Source organism: Asterias amurensis, chromosome 1, assembly GCF_032118995.1.
Source record: "Asterias amurensis chromosome 1, ASM3211899v1".
In the NCBI taxonomy this organism is placed as follows: domain Eukaryota; kingdom Metazoa; phylum Echinodermata; class Asteroidea; order Forcipulatida; family Asteriidae; genus Asterias; species Asterias amurensis.
Window position 1 is genome coordinate 11,446,466 of NC_092648.1, and position 17,223 is coordinate 11,463,688.

Sequence of the window (17,223 nt, forward strand, 5' to 3'; positions counted from 1 at the left end):
TGCCGACTGTATCAACAATTGTGTGCAGGAATACTGTCCTCCAGAGAGGCTCCTCCAAACAATGCAAATGGCCACTAAATTGAAGTAAAAATGTGTGCAGACCACTCGAGATGAAGAGTTGGAGAGGCCGAGCCAACCTACAGGTTGTCTATGCAAATCACGCGAGGGGAAAGGAATCAGTTAGAGATAGTGAGTGTGTGTGGACAAGAATGTTAATGAAAGATGATGATGATGTGTGTGTGTGTGTGTGCGGACGAGGGGAGAGAGACAGGGAGAAGACAGAACCGCCACCAGCTTCGTTGCAGGAAGCCAGAGTGGATTATGAAATATTATCTCTAATCAAACACAGGAAAATAGCAATCTTGCAGTGGAGGGCCTGTGCAAATGAGCCGGCGCGGAAGCCGCATGCCACGTGCACAACACACAGCAACCGTAGTAAAGTCATGCACGGCCTCGGCACACGTATATTTTTTCCAGTTTTTTTCTTCCCCCTCGTATTTTTCGGTTATTACTTTCTTCATTCCGGGGCTTGTGTGGGGCCCCAATCGCTGGGGACTCGGTGCCTGGGTCCAGGGAGCCTACTGGAAGTTTACCCGTCATGCTACGCGGAAATTTGAAGTGTAATTACATCAGTTTGTAGGGATACGTTTACCTGGCTGAAAGCCCTCAAGTGGTCCACTCCTGCATCTGAACGACCCGCGAGGCCGAGGGCTGAGGCACCATATATGGTCGGGAGGCACTTGTACCATTGTTGGAGGGGAAGTTGTTGAGCGGCATGGCTGGCCAGCGTCCCTAGCTGATGGATTGTGGGATGCTGACACATCTCCCCAAGCATGGAAAACGATGACTAAATGAGGCACTCAATGAGGCTGGGCCTAATGGATCAAGAAGGCGCACAGGAAGTCAGGCCCTCCACGGCCGAACAGGGGGGAAACATGCCACAATGGGCCACACGCAAGCGCCAATTTGTTTATCTTGCTCCCCTTAGGCGACGCGTAATATCGGATGAAAACTCCTGCCCACTTCATCCACGAAACTCGAACCTTCATTTTGTTGCCTGTCCGTCTATATTCCTATCTTGCAAGGTATGATAATGCAGGAATCACCAAGATTTGTCTTTCTTTCTTGTCTGTTTTTCCTTCAGTTTCTCGGCATGCCCGAAGCTCAAGTTGCATCGTCAACAGTCCGTCAGCTCACACATCTTGTCGCTGCGAGACTTTCTCATCCCTTTTCTTTTTAAACATTACAAGCAAAAGCTTCTAAAGCAGGTCACAACTTGTGCATAAATTCATAACAATGAGCAAATAAAGTCTCAACTACCAATTAGCGATTCTACTTTCAATCGGGGACATTTGCTGAGATTTTTGACACATACTGTACATGTACTACAGCAATGCCATAAAACTTGCACTTGTCTTTGAGTCACAGCCGATTTTATAACTACATGTGTGTTGTTTCCCAACTAGAATTTTTTTACATTCCACGAAAAGAACAATAGGCCTAACACATGCATGCACTTTTATGTTCTCAGCTAAACAAAAATACAATTGACTACATTATACTAATGTAAGCAAGACTTGAACAACCTTAGGAAAAGTTCCTTCAAATTGTTTTTGTGATTAGTCATGACTTAGTTTTTATAAAAGTAGTGCTTTTCCTAAAAAAATATGTCAACTGAAGTCATCAAGGACTTTTTTTTGTTTCTGCGCTAGACTCAAGCTTGCACATCATGGTTTTGTTGCCGCTGTGGTTTATATTAGTCAAGAACAGGGCCCAATTTCATGGCTCTGCTTACCACAAGCACAGCATCGGCGCTTACACAAGCAGGGAATTCTGTGCTTACGGCAAGAGTATTTCACAGGTTAGCGGCGAATTGGGGCTTCTGCGCGGGCGTACTCTGCGCTCCTATGCATTCTATGCTTCTGCTGGCGCAGAAATTCGGCGCTTGCACATAAGCGGGGAATGGTGATCGTAAGTGCAGAATTCGGCGGTAAGAAGAGCCATGAAATTGGTCCCAGTTGTTTTACCCACTAATCGAGGGAACTCAAAACCATCAAAGGACAACTTAAGTTTCTGGTTTGTTGACTTTGAATCCCAGTATACAACAAGATGACAGGGATTGTATTAGGGAACTTTTACAGACAACCAAAGTGCAGTGCATGTTACAAGATCACTTTGCTAGCACAATAAGTGATTTTTTTAACTATATACATGTACAGGTTTAAAAAAAAAAAATATGGGAACATTAAAATGTGAATGGCTTTTCATCTTGTAAATTGCCTTGTGTAACATGGCTCAGGTAGCAAAAAAGTGCAAGGCATAAAAAACAAACAAAGTTGTTTGTACATCGCAATGTACAATGTAAATGTATATTCTGCTGGTAGAGACAATGTAGAAGCCTAGCTTGTGGTGAAAGGTTCATGCAATAGTCCCACTGGTGAACGAGGCAGATAGCAGCCATGTCAAGCTTGAGCCATGTCTGTCTCTCAATGATCTTTCCGTCAAGAGAACTCGGCAAACTCCCACAAGTGATTAATACAAACACTAAGCTGGCAACAGCTAATCTCTCTCTCATACAAACATTAGCTTACGGCCTAAATGTATGATTGTGAATTGCACAAATCAAGAAACTTTTCTTCAGGTACTAGACGTTAATACTTGGTAAGATTTGAACCCGCAACCTTGTAATCAAGGGGATGCAATTGTAAATATATCTTAAAACTAAAAATAAATTTTCCCTCTTCTTTTATCTCTACAGGCCATTCCTTGGGAGCCAACTGTTTTGTTATTTTCCACAAATTTGATTTCGAGACCTCAAGTTTAGAATTTGAGGTCTCGAAATCAAGCACCTGAATACACACAACTTTGTGTGACCGTGGTGTGACAAGGGTGTTTTTGCTCTCATAATCATCTCGCAACTTCAACGACCGATTGAGCTCAAACTTTCACAGGTTTGTTATTTTATGCATATGTTGAGATACACCAAGAGGGAAGACTGGTCTTTAAGAATTACCAATAGTGTCCAATGTCCACCTCAGCATCTAATATTTTAAGGTACGCTTTCTACTATGATTATCTTCAAACGGTGTAAGATTAATGTAAATCTGTGGACATTGTGTTTTGTGTTATTACAAAAGGTACTCAAACCCTTTAAAGACAGTGGACACTATTGGTAGTTGTCAAAGACTAGCCTTCACAGTTGGTGTATCTCAACATATGCATTAAATAACAAACCTGTGAAAATTTGAGCTCAATCGGTCATCGAACTTGCGAGACAATAATGAAAGGAAAAACACACTTGTCACTCGAAGTTGTGTGCGTTTGGATGGTTGAGTTCGAGACCTTAAGTTCTAAACCTGAGGTCTCGAAATCAAATTCGTGGAAAATTACTTCTTTCTCGAAAACTATGGCACTTCAGAGGGAGCCGTTTCTCACAATGTTTTATACCACCAACCTCCCACCATTGGTTGTCACCAAGAAAGGTTTTATGCTCATAAATATTTTGAGTAATTACCAATAGTGTCCACTGCCTTTAAGGGTAAAGAATCAACAAGAAATGCTGACTAAACTCACCTGGCTGTGACGGCCACTGTTGCCATACCCTTGTTGTTGTTGCTGGTATCTATCCTGGTTCTGTTGGTAGGCATTTTGTTGTCCTTGGTTACTACGAGACCAACCCGTTCCTCCGTGTCCACTATGAAGAGAAAACAAAAGTTTTGGACTTAGTCTCTTACTTTATGTTAAAACGGTGTTGTCATTTGATCTGAAACTCTGTAAAGAAAGGCGCTCTATAAATATTATTCGTTATTACTGTTATCATTTATCTCGATTGCAACCATTAAATGAAGTCGTTAAGCTGCAAAAACTAATTGGGTCTGTAAATACATAGCTGTTTTTTGTAAAAGTCAGCTGTTTTGGTTGAATATTGTCAAAATTCAGGAATTAACTAGAAATCGTTTGTACAACTACGTACAGACCATCATTTAAAACGCGACATCATCAAACTTTTTTGGATAAAAAAAATATATTAATAAACAAAAAATTTTCGGATATAAAAAAATTGCACTTGAAGTGTTTTCAAACACAGAGGCACTATACACTGTTTTAAGGTGAGGTTAGAAACTTCTAACTCGCCCCGTTTTTACAAAGACTCAATCTATTGGGAAAATCACCAAACTGAAGTAGAATATGGAGCCCTTCTTTAAGAAGAATACCGTAATTTAAATTCCTTCGTTTTCAAGAAACACTAACTAAACATACATCATACCAAAATGTATTACCAAAATATGAAGCATCATTGTTCGCAGAAACATAATTTGTCAGTCATACATACATCATGCTCAATAAAGACAATGGACACTATTGGTAGTTGTCAAAGACTTGTCTTCCCTCTTGGTGTATCTCAACATATGTTAAAAACAAAAAACCTGTGAAAATTTGAGCTCAATCGATCGTCGAAGTTGTGAGATATTAATGAAAGAAAAAACACCCTTGTCGCACCATGGTCACACAAAGTTGTGTGCTTTCAGATGCTTGATTCTAAATCTGAGGTCTTGAAATCAAATTCGTGGAAAATTACTTCTTTCTCGAAAACTACGTCACATCAGAGGGAGCCGTTTCTCACAATGTTTTAAACTATCAACCCCTCCCCATCACGGTAAGGTTTTATGATGATAATTATTTTGAATTATAACCAATTGTGTCCACTGCCTTCAAGATATCGGAACCAGTAGGTTATGGATGAAAGGATTTTTGTCAACTTGACAGTCTTACTTTAATTACTATGGGCCAACAACAAATTGACTACAATTGAATGAATTTTGTTTCGGATAAAGGTTTGAAATTATCGTGTGAAAAGGCTGCAAAAGAAGACAGGCGCTGCTATGGGATATGGTGGTACCGTAACCATGTTCCATTTACCGGGTAAGCACCAACAGTCTGTGCTAGCTGCAATGAACGCTAAGCAGAAACTCCCAGCTAAGCTGTGAAATATGTTTATCAGGTCTGCCAACATTGCATCTAGTAATCAGGCATTTTTTGTAAATCAACATAAGGGAAAAAGTTTCAAGTTAACCAGGAAGACTTTCTAAAACTTGTTCTACAGAACATGGAAACTAGATTTATTTTTATGGAACTTTCTTGAGAATCAGGGAGAGTTGGTACTCTGGTTTTGTTCAACAGGCATTTTCTGTTACTGAATCCGCCCATATTTCGCAAACAGAAAGCAGAGCAAAGAAACTGGGTTTATCATTGATTTGATAATACTCTAGGGAACAGGTTTAGGGAAATTTACTTTCTCTTAACTCGCATACTGAAAGTGTCAATGACCCACCTACATTTTGGATGGCACCCTTCACCAAACCGAGGCTTGTGGTGCATAATAGTCTGTTCCCTTTTTGATGCAATGAGACTCAGTATACTGGATACTGGTTACATGACTGAGGTCTGATGTACAGGTTACGTACTGAACCAGATGACCCCTATGCAAATCAGTTAAGAATCGAACCCTGGATAAAATGAGCTAATTCCACTCATGATGTTCCATAGAGGAATGGTGGCCACTATTCATGACGTGTTGGTGACCAGTCTAACTGTACCTCCACAAATACCAACATCTGAGGATATGGTATTTCTACATGTGCATCTTTATAATGCTGCATACAGCAGAATTGATGTTAGATTTGGGAGTTTTTCCCACAAACTTTTGAAAGAAAGAGATACCAAGTCTACTGCGAGGAATATTGATTGAGAATTATATGAGACCAACATCCAAAAACAAACAAATGCAAAATGATGGTTGCCAACTGCTTACCAAAGCACTGCAGTCCAAGTCAATGAAAACCTGTTATATCTCCCAACCACAAACACATTTCTATAAATCCAAGAGTCCCACTGGCACAAAAACCGTCCGATTCAGACAGGAACACCAAGCACAAGTGTGACAAGCTCGACAAAACCTAGCCAGAAATATATATATATATATATATATATATAGTACGTCTAAGCCCCGCTCGCAGTCCGTCAGCTAGCCAGCCTACCACTCTGGTTGCACTGCAAAATGCAGTTGAGTGTGTAAAGACCGGCCATTGAAGCCGTCAATGACGGCCTCCGCACCCCCCTTCAATTCTGTCAGAAGTGTAGCACAAGTGCCATTACAACGGCGGCCAGCTCGCCCTGGTCTATGGAGACACGTTCTCTCGGCTGAGTGCAGCGTACGATCCTAATACATCCCTATGGCCAAACTTTGCTGCCGGCAACAGACAAGAGCCCAATTTGAGACGTGGGATGAGGTCTCTAACAACTACCAAAGTGGGGCTGAGATTTTCCCTCCTACTCTTCTCTTTTTTCTTTTTCTTTTTCAAACTACCTTTTTTTGTTTTTTTTTTCACGTTGGCCCATGTGTCTTGGACAAGAAGAAGGACCATCTTGAGTTGTTCGTTAAGAGCTGATGGAGGGACCCAACCAGAAGGGTACTTGTGGACAGCCTACTTGATTTGCCGCAAATGGCTCTCTGCGTAGGGTAGGGTATCAACGTGATGCTATTCAATGATAATGATGTTTAGTATGCTAATCATCAATCTTGTAACAGTGTTTTTAACAGTGGCTAAAGAGTAGATCTAATTATAGCCTGGAGCATTTTGAAATCATTTGCAAAAGAACTCCTTTTGTCGAGAGTAAGACTAGAAAAGAGGAGGTTGATATTGTTGACACACTATGCAGACATGACGGAGAAAGCAAAAAGATGTGTTTATTAGGGGTTTATCATTTACTAATTACAACATGCTTTTATTTGTTTGTAATCTATTAGGGGAGATTATTTAAGTAACCTCATTAAGTCAATCTAATAGACCATGTGAACTTTGTTTACAACAAGTGTGACCTTGTACATTCTTTGGCTAGTCTGGCAGGCAAGATACTGCACTGGTCATACAGGAAAGTTGACATTATTTGTCATAATTTCCATATAAATACAAGAGCTATGAAAGCAATAGCTGGAAAAGTTTTGAGATGTGCCCCCTTTCATCATATCAACAATTGATAAGAAATGGACAGTGCAATCTCCATAAAATATAAGATTGTATGTTTTCTTCCATTAGACTGTGTACAAATCATGACTGCAGGAATTCAAGGCTTGGAGGCTTTTTTTGTAAAATGTGATGTCACAGGTCACATCAACTTTAAGAAAATAATGTATAAAACTAAGTGGATTATTATGGATAACCATTCACGAGTCATGTATTCATACATCAGAACAAGTTAACTCTTCATTGCAATGTTTTCCACTATGATTTAAGAAAAAAGAAAAAACCCAAAGGAACCAAAAGTTCCATTAATGACCGAGCCATACATTGTATAAAAACCTTTTATATAAAAAATGAATCACTTTTTGTCAACTTTTTTTTCAAACTTATGTATTTATGTTCAAGAGCCATAAATTTTAGGTTTCAGCATGGTATCCAGTGTCTTGCAGATGTACAATGCCTCAATACTCATTAAGAACTAAATAATAATAATAATAGTAACCGTATTTATAACGCGCCTTTTGCCAAAGGATACAAAGCGCCAGGTATTATTACTGCAAGGAGTGGGGCGAATTTTTGAGATATAAGACCTAATCCTTCAGCACCATGTAATGATTTACAAGGTGCTGTGGCGCAATATGCTGCCAATCCAGCCAGGAAAACCGGGGCGAACCCCTTCTCTTTTCGATAAGTGCACTGGGTTCTTTTACATGCGTTTACACAACACATGGGACCAACGGCTTTACATCCCATCCGAAGGACGAAGCAATGGTTATGTGTCTTGCTTAAGGACACAAGTGTCACGGCTCGGGATTTGAACCCACACTCTGCTGATCAGAAACACCAGAGTTTGAATTCGGTGCTCTTAACCGCTCGGCCACGACACAAAGAACTACAATATAACTTTTTTATTATTATTAACTATAGCATATAATGTTAAAGCACTCTTCTTTATGCTCTTTCATTTTGTGGGTGTATATGTTATGTATGTGTGTACAAATTTGATAGACTACATGTATCATTGATAAATCAATAGTGCTTTCATACTGTACCTTAGTTTGAAATCATTGTGTACTTTGTGAAGAGTCAAGTGCTCATTTAAACAACACCAAATAAATACTTAAAATGCACTTGTTACCATTGACCACGCAACGATACACAATATGATTCATCTTGAACATGTCACAATAATCTTAAGTACTTAAAGTGGATGGATAAACACTGTATAGTTTTAGGGTATGAGAATAAATGTCAATATTTCTACAATAGCGTGGATTGGATGAGATGGCACAATGCTATTCCAGGTTTGTTTCACACACCCACTCAAGTTGAATTAACTTTAACGTTGGGAAAAAGACTTCATGTACTTTTGTGGCCATCTTGTTGTTTAAAGCCACTGAATCAATGTAGACATTACTAAACACAGGCTGAAGGGGGCCACTTTTCAGGTGTCTTTCAAGTCTAAAATGAATAACCATTCTTTACTGTTGGTGAACCCAGGGAATATGACCAAGATGGTGGTGGCAATGTTATGTACGAGTAGGCACTTTTGCTGTCATTCAATGTAGCTGATCAGTTCTCAAACAGACGAAAAAACCTGTGACAGCTGATTTAGGTTGTTTAAACCAAAATTAAGGACAGTGTGTTGTTATGCAGAAAATTGTACATAGTTTTCATTATTTTCTTGACAACAGATTTTTTTTTTTCATGTACATGTACATTATATGGGACACACAAAACTGCGACTATTTTGTCAGCTCTTACCAATCCTGTATTATATCTGTAAATTGATGCAATGGTTTTCAGTTAAATTACTGTAACAAAAATCTGACATCTTGTTCCAAACGATACACAAGAATCAGTTGAAAAAAGCCAACGAGGCAATATGTTTTGCAAACACACCACATTTAACGCAACCTTTGAATTGCATTTATGGCTTTCCAAAGTTGTCCAACCTCAATAGGCAAAATCTCGGGCTGTGACGTTGAGACAGAAAATTCAAGACAGATGTAGTTGCCAGGGACATCGAGGTGCTTCCAACTGATCTTCCCAAACTTAATGAGAGATAGACATCAAGAGGGAAATCTCAAGATGATTCTGACCTCGGTCGGCTAGAGAGAGAGAGAGAGAGAGAGAGAGAGAGAGGGAGAAAATGCAAAGGGAGGGCCACTCAGAGTAGTAGAGACAGTATCATATCTAAAGTAGAGAGAAGAAGATGTTGGAGTGCCCTCAAACTTTCTCTTCTTCTATCTCTTTTCATGACGAGTTACACTTCACAACATGTAAAGAGTACGATACCCTGTTTCAAAACCTTGCAGTTACTCAAATAAAAAAAAGGAGAAAAATAGAGAGAGATAATCAAAGAAGACAATTGTTACAAAGACTTCAAGGAAACTCAAAATGCCGGTGCATCTTGTGGAACCTTGTTTGTTGATAACACCTGGCCAAACTCAGAGAGAAAAATAGCAACAATTCAAAACAAATAACAGGAAAGAGGTGAATAACACATATCACAAAAAAGTGGGAAACCGGTGCCAAAAAGCCACTCGGAAGAAGAAAACCCCCCGACAAAGAAATCTGAAGAGATTGGAGTCATTAGTCAAGACGTAAATCTGAAGAGAGAGGGTTTAGTAAAGACGTTAATCAGTCTCTCTCGTAACACACAGGTGGCTATTAGTGTTTGATTGAAGAACACCTACTCCTTGTGTTCAATAGCACCGGGTCGCCTTGTTAGGAATTCCTTTTGGAGGTGGATTAAGGAGAGATGGAGAGGGTTGTTGAGAGCTGAGATTTCTTCACCTCGCACTAAGAGAGAGAGAGGAAGCTACCACTCAAAGACTGTGATACCTTTTGATCAATCACTACAGCAGACTGCAACTCATTCATTACAACGCATCGGTACATTTACCTCAACAAGTATCCCAAATCTAGCAGAACTTTTATATGTATATATTACATGGTAGAGTCACTGATTAAAGCAGCACAATTGACTGATGAATTCAATGGCTTCAAACTTTCACAGTTCCAATTCTTAAAGCAAAAAAAAGGTTTCACTAAAAAGATGCTGTTTACCAGAAAAGAGGCCCCTTCTCACTAATCTCTGGAGGTGTTAATAATCCAGGATCAGTGGTAGATAATCCTTATCCACCTGTAGGGCTTCTTGGCCTTATTACGCAGACGGTTTTTGACTGGTACATTAAACGGATTAGTTTCAGAAACTGGCATTTTGGTGTCGGCACTTGTGCGGGTAACCTTTAAACAGGTGGTGATGTTAGCTGAATATGAAGAGGTGAAACAAAGCTACTTGAAAAGTGGCAGATAAAAAAGCTCTAAAGGCAGATGTAGGATCAGATTAAATTACTAATCCCATTGGAAAATATCTTGGATTCAATGACACTGATTTATAATCAACAAGTCAAAGGTTCTCCTTGACTATATCCTCGCAACATCAACCACTCGCTTTTTATAAAAGCTCTGATTTTAAAAACATTTTGAGGACAATCTTGGAGAATGCCACAACAGGTGTTACTGAGCAAAACAAAGTTTCAGATTTAAAGTGTTCAAAACCATACAGCCTTGGAATAAACAATCAGATCCTGACCAATAATTTATTTGAGTTTTTTTTATTAACTACCACTTATCATTTGTGGATTTTTTTATGCAATACCTTGAATGAAATCTGAGACTTTTCTCTTGAATCTACATGTATACACATAGCTATTTCAACATCCAAACCGAGATAAAATCGTAATTTTGGTTGTTTACCCATACACCGATGTGTGTTAGCACTGTAAAGTCAGTACTTTCCCCAAGTCCTGTGAACAAATATCACAGGCATGTTACTCAGATGGGATTCAAACCTACGACCCTTGCAATTCTAGAGCAGTGTCTTACCAACTAGACTACCGAGGTTGCCCAGTAGCTAGAGGCAGTTTGAATCCTTTGTTTTGGCAGCGGGTACCGCAACGATATAAGATATGTTAAATTTGCATCGGGGATAAAGAATATTAATTTTAAGATACAATACATGTAGATACATAAAGCCCAGTTGGTTGAGTGCTGGCACATTAATCTAATGGTCACAGGTTCCAGTCCCGCTTTAGTCAATTTGTTTCTCCCAAATGTACACGAAAAGCATGATGAACATTAGACTGCATTTTTATGGTTTAAAAAAAAACCCAAACGTACAAACAAAACTAAAGCTCTCTCAGAATTCTTGCTTTAATTGCACCATTTGTGGTTCCAGCTTCTAGATGCAGGATTCAACCTGCTCTCTGATCATCAACAAGCAGTTCTGGATTCCAGCAACTTTAAGTACATATATACAGTGTGTCATCTCACTGGTAAGGATATTAGTAAGTGTGTGTACATGTAGCTCACATTCATTCTTTATTCTCGATGTACATGTACATGTATGCACCCTAGCAATTTTTTCATGTACAATGAACTTTGATGAATCCGAACACTGTGTTGGCTTATGGTAAGATACGTTTAAAGGCAGTGGACACTATTGGTAATTACTCAAAATAATTATTAGCATAAAACCTTACTTGGTAACGAGTAATGGGGAGAGGATGATAGTATAAAACATTGTGAGAAAAACTCCCTCTGAAGTGCCGTAGTTTTCGAGAAAGAAGTAATTTTCCACGAATTTGATTTTGAGACCTCAGATTTAGAACTTGAGGTCTCGAAATCAAGCATCTGAAAGCACACTACTTCGTGTGACAGGGTGTTTTCTCTTACATTATTATCTCGCAACTTAGACGACCGATTGAGTCCAAATTTTCACAGGTTTGTTATTTTATGCATATGTTGAGATACACCAAGTGAGAAGACAGGTCTTTGGCAAGAACCAATAGTGTCCACTGTCTTTAAAATAAAACCTTACATCAAAAATGGCTAAAAAAACACCTTTGCCATTGTGCTTGGTTAGTTTAATCTGAAAAAAAAACCAACCTTTTCATAAAAATAATTAATAAATGCTACCAAATAAGCCTACCTTTCCTGATGTACTCGGTTAGACTAATTTTAATTAAACCTTTTCATAAAAATAACGAATAAATGCTAAAAATTACCTTTGCTGTTGCCCTTGGTATCCAGAGTATCCTGACCTACTGTCACCTCTGTTTTGATAGTAGCTACCCTGGTTACCTGTCAGTTAAGGGAGAGAAGAAAGGAAGAAGAAAACTCAATTAAAATACTTCTTTGAGGGAGGGTATGATCGCATTCTTCATTTAAAGCAAGGTACTTTCTCTATTTAATGAAGTGCACTTCTTGTTGACAAAACTGAAGTGTATTTCATGGATGGACACTATTCAGAAAGGCTATGGTTCTTCTGTGTATAGTGCATCATTTTCGGCAAAATATTTGTTCTTTAAAAAAAAGATTTTTCCCTTTCTCTGAACCACTTTGGACAGATGATAACCAAGCTGTCGAATGTTCCATGACAAGTAACTTTAAAAATGGTTCAACTTTGTACAATGCTGATGGACGTAAGGTATTGTGGGGATCCCATCAATAATTCACATTTAGGTTTTTAATTATTGAACACTCATTTATTGGTATTTTTTTTAAGCAATTCCCTAAAAGAAAGCTTGTATCTTTCCTGAATCTATCTATAGCTACTTAAAATTTTAATCTAAATTTGTGGGTCAAATCTGCTAAAAATCAGACCTACACTGTAGCATGTGTATAACAAAACGTTCATTTATTATAACTTCAATACAAATTCTTGTAGGATTAAGAAACAGGATCATTTAGCCGCAACAGTAAGTCTTCCAAAATTCTTCTCCTCGATATGCCTGATTTTGACAGCTTCAGTATTGTCCAGCTAAGCCACCCATGCCCTACAGAAGGCTTCATGTAAACCAATCTTATCAGAGTCTCAAAAATTCAAACAAACCCGGCTAAACCACAATCTCCCTTTGTCAAAATTACCAATAATTATAGGACGCAAATCAAGCTATATTTGTCTTTTAGCTTTACTTTATCTGTTTTGATATTTTTATTTGTTTTAAGAGCGGCACCCTTAAGGATCGCCGTTCCTCAACCCAGATTCAAATCCTAAAATCGCACATAAATATCCCGCAATTTCCGCAATCGATTTTCTCCAATCGACATGATTGCTCAGGAAGCCCTGGCCTAGATCTTTTCAATCCGAGACCTGTAATGTTATCAATACCTACAGAAAGATAAGACACACACATCCTCTGCGCTGGGACACCCCCTCCGCTCAAAACAACAAAAATATCGTCCTCCCTTTCACCTTCCATCCCAGAGTCTCACCGGATGATTCCGGGACGGCCATCATTAAATTTCAAAAAATCAGATTTATGAGATCCCCCTGCTACCAAAAAACAGATGTAAATAAACACAAATTAGCATCTTGACAATAGGGGTCTCAAGGCGTCATTTCTGATCCCTGCGCCCACAGGCACCCCTCCGCCTAATCACCAGGCAAACCAGGACCAGTGAAATCGGAGCTAGAAGCCACTTGGTCCTCCGAGACAAGACCCTGATATCATTTCCATCTCCTTGGCTCTTCCTACTCTCTCTCTACAAATGAGCATTTTACTGAAGACACAATGGGAGGCATAAGAATAACCAATTAGGCTTTGTGACTGCCGATTTGATGGGTGTTTTAATGGGGGGTACCGTGAGGTGGTTGAATGCACTATATCCAACTCAAGGCGTTGAAATGCTTCAGGTAATTATCTTCTAGGGAATAGCCCAGTTTGAATTCCACAACAAATCAACAGAATCAAATGGGCTGGAATTGTCCACATTTATATATAAACAGAAACAACATTCCAAACACTAGGAAATAATTCACTGAGGCAAGTTCAATCCAAGAACAAGTTCAGACCCTACAACTCAAACTTGTAAATTTCTCATTAAATATGCTGAATCATGCAAATGCAGACCACATTTAAATAATTGAAATAGATTGTACTTGACTCTCCAACCAGTCTTCCTGATCCAATTATTTGTTTGTGTTGAGGCTGAATAGTTTTAATTGTCACAAACAAATATCAAAGAATGTTATTCTTTGAAAACCCTTGACCTTTGTCAAGAATTTTCTATTTTGTTCATTACTAAGAATTCTAACAATTACAAAATGATAAACCTTCAACTAAGTTCCTGTACTAGCCACATTTTTAAAGGAAGTGTCATACCTTGGTAATGACCTCCCCCCCCCCCCCCCAAAAAAAAAAAAAAAAAAAAATTAAACAAAATCGTGATGTTTATATCTGAAAGTACTTGCTTTAAAGCCATTATACACTTTCGGTAAACAGTATTGTCCAAGTCCCACACTTCGTGTATCACAACTTATATATAAAATAACAATCCTGTGGAAATTTAGGCTCAATCGGACATCGGAGTCGGGAGAAAATAACGGGAAAACCCACTCCTGTTTTCGCGTGTTTCGCCGTGTCATGACATGTGTTTATAACAAATCCGTAATTCTCGTTAACGAGAATTTATATTGTTTTACCGTTTTCTCAAAAAGTAAAGCATTTCATGGACTAATATTTTAAGAGAAGTCTTTCACCATTACCTTCTGTAAACCCTGTAAATTATTTGTAAATCTGTGAACTTTTTTTTTTTTTTTCTGTACCGAAAGGGTCCAATGGCTTTAAAAAAAGTAATGGCAGTAAGCGTCCTGTGAAAGTGTTTCGTCTGAAATCAATAAAAACATTTCAATCGATTCTCAGATTCAGGCATATGTGTTGCCATTGGAAAACGCTAGGGAAATATTGACTACAAGGCCTGGCCTATATACATTTTTCAGGCTACATTTCTGGCTGTTTAATTCAAATTTTGCTTAGTTTTCTGAGGGCAATAATAAATCAGAAATCTGAAGTAGGAAGGATATCATGCCTGCAGATTTCTAAGGGTTGGTGTCCGATTCAGAAAATGCTGCAGCCGGAGATGTGGTAGACCGGGCCCCTGTCTTTATCCTTGCGATAAAGACAGGTCCCTGCTGCTAGATCCAGTGATTCCATTGGATACAATGATATCATTTGATAAACGTGCAGTGCAGTGTGACATAGATGCCCAAACAGTCACTGCTGTCACGTTCGCAATAGAATTTGACTGCGTATCTCTATGTGGAATGACTGAGGTCAAAGGTGAATCTACAAGTCGGTTTTGGAGGCAGGTCTCTGGCGTTATAGACGAGCCTCGAAGCGTGACGTCAGATGTTCAGGCTAGAGATGTGGTTCATACCCGTTGTCACCCACTTAACATGTATGAATTTGACATTCATGTGAAAATACAGAGACAGTTTTTACTGCTCAACAAGTACACAATGTATTCAGCTGTAACATTCAACCAGCTCCCAAGCCAGAGCCCAAGCCAGACCCCAAGTCAGAGCCGCAGTTTTAAAAAGGGTGAAGAAAAGACAAGATGGCCGCACGTTGCTACAGGTACACCAAGCATGCCAACATTACATCAGCAACAAACTGTCAATCATCTGTGTACACACTGGAAGGGGGACAACAGAAGCAGGGGAGAAAAAAAAACTTCATAAAATCCAAAGTGTAATCACTTCTAAAACTGACACCAACAATTTCCTCAAGTATGCACAAAGATGCTAATTCCACCGGTTAATTGATTCAAGGTTTGTGGTTCTTTTTTTAAGTCAAACATTCATTTTAAGCTCTTACGCCACAGCTTTCCATCTGTGTGTTCGTGGTGGGGGGGGGGGGGGGTGTCTAAAGCATGTACACATCAGGTTTACGAAGAGAGAGCCTACCATCCAAGTTTGACACACTGTATGGAGATAGACAGGTAGGTGTTTACTGAACTAGTTGGCTCTAAGCCCCTGATGATGTGGACAGAGGAGTGAAAGAAAAAAGAAGAGAAAAAAAAACCTTGGTGTTTACACTGTGTGTAGGTACAGCATTTATACCCTTCTTACTGCCAACTCAGTCACCTGGCGCTGTTTGATAATGCCAGCCTACAGACTCCAAGCTTGATTGGGATGTCTTGCCATTGTACTACCAATTGCTGGACCTCTCATTAGAACGTTATGCTTCACCCGCCCCGATTGTTAACTTAAAAGGGGAGGGAAGAGACATAAGGCTGAAGCCCCCCTGCGCCACCGAACCACAACGGGGGAAAAACATCTCTTGTGCGATAAGTGTGATGACTGGGAAAACACCATTTCAGTTAATTTGAATGCCGCCTACACCCAGTATGCTATGATTAGCCTCATTAGTTGGGAATTAACCACATCTTTGATAGCTGTTAGTAGGGGCCTTCCGTGCAGCTGGCACAAGTCATCCAATTGGTAGATTTCACATGAGGGCGCAAGAATTGTGACATTTCGGCAAACCTCAATAGTTCAATTTGTACAAATTCATCAATTTTCTTTTTTAAACAGCTACCTGAGCGGAATGTTTTCAACAGAAATGGTATTTTTACTTGTTTATAATGCACTTGTTCACTATTTTAATGTAATTTTGATATGTGTACACTTCTAAACTTTTCGTAATTATCGATTAAAAAATCAGGCCCATACCTAAAGGTTTTCTTGAAAAACTAAAAACACTTCTGCCGTTGACAGCGGGCGTCAAGGGACAATGCCGCTGACGTCATTTGTGGGAGTTTGCTTTGTTATACATCCACGCTGCAACAAAGCGGCTTTATCTACTTATGACGTTTTGAGAGTGATTACGTAACGGGGCTTTTCGCAAATCTCGCAGAAAAGCTCTGGACAAGGGCATACAAAATGATTGTTTTTTTACACAATTGAAACCTATTTATAATCATATGACTCGATTTCCTTATTCATCGAAAACATTTTAAGTGGAATTCAGCAAAGTTCACGACTTGACATTTTCGTTCAAGCAGGTCTTTAAAAAGCCCCACTACTTTTGATTTAACCATCATACTGCAAGTGAACAACAATTGACCTTAAATGCATTGACGTCATCCAGCAGGTAAAACGGTGACGAAACAAGCGAAACACACAGGTTTGTATGCGCGGCACACAGGATTGCCCAATGAACAACCTCCTTTTGACCTCTAGGTGAAAGCGTCCTACTGAAATGATGTCATGTGCATAAGGTCTAAACACAATAATAAAAAAGAAGAAAAACACACACGCACGGAAAAAACCCCAGGAAATAAGTTTAAACATGAAGAAAAGAAAATCTGTTTGTAAGACAAGTAGAATTTAACTGAATATTCTCAT

The 17,223-nt window shown here is 39.1% G+C and overlaps 1 protein-coding gene across 1 annotated transcript in view; it reads right to left on the reverse strand.

The window, feature by feature from the left end:
* Nucleotides 1-17,223, reverse strand: part of LOC139945599 (5'-3' exoribonuclease 2-like) — an 84,134-nt gene that overhangs the window by 13,276 nt on the left and 53,635 nt on the right. Inside the window, exons 31-32 of the mRNA XM_071943010.1 lie at nucleotides 12,098-12,173; nucleotides 3,574-3,694 (exon numbers count right to left, since the gene is read on the reverse strand). Of these exons, the coding sequence (XP_071799111.1) occupies nucleotides 3,574-3,694; nucleotides 12,098-12,173 (197 nt within the window). The remainder of the gene's footprint in view (nucleotides 1-3,573; nucleotides 3,695-12,097; nucleotides 12,174-17,223) is intronic.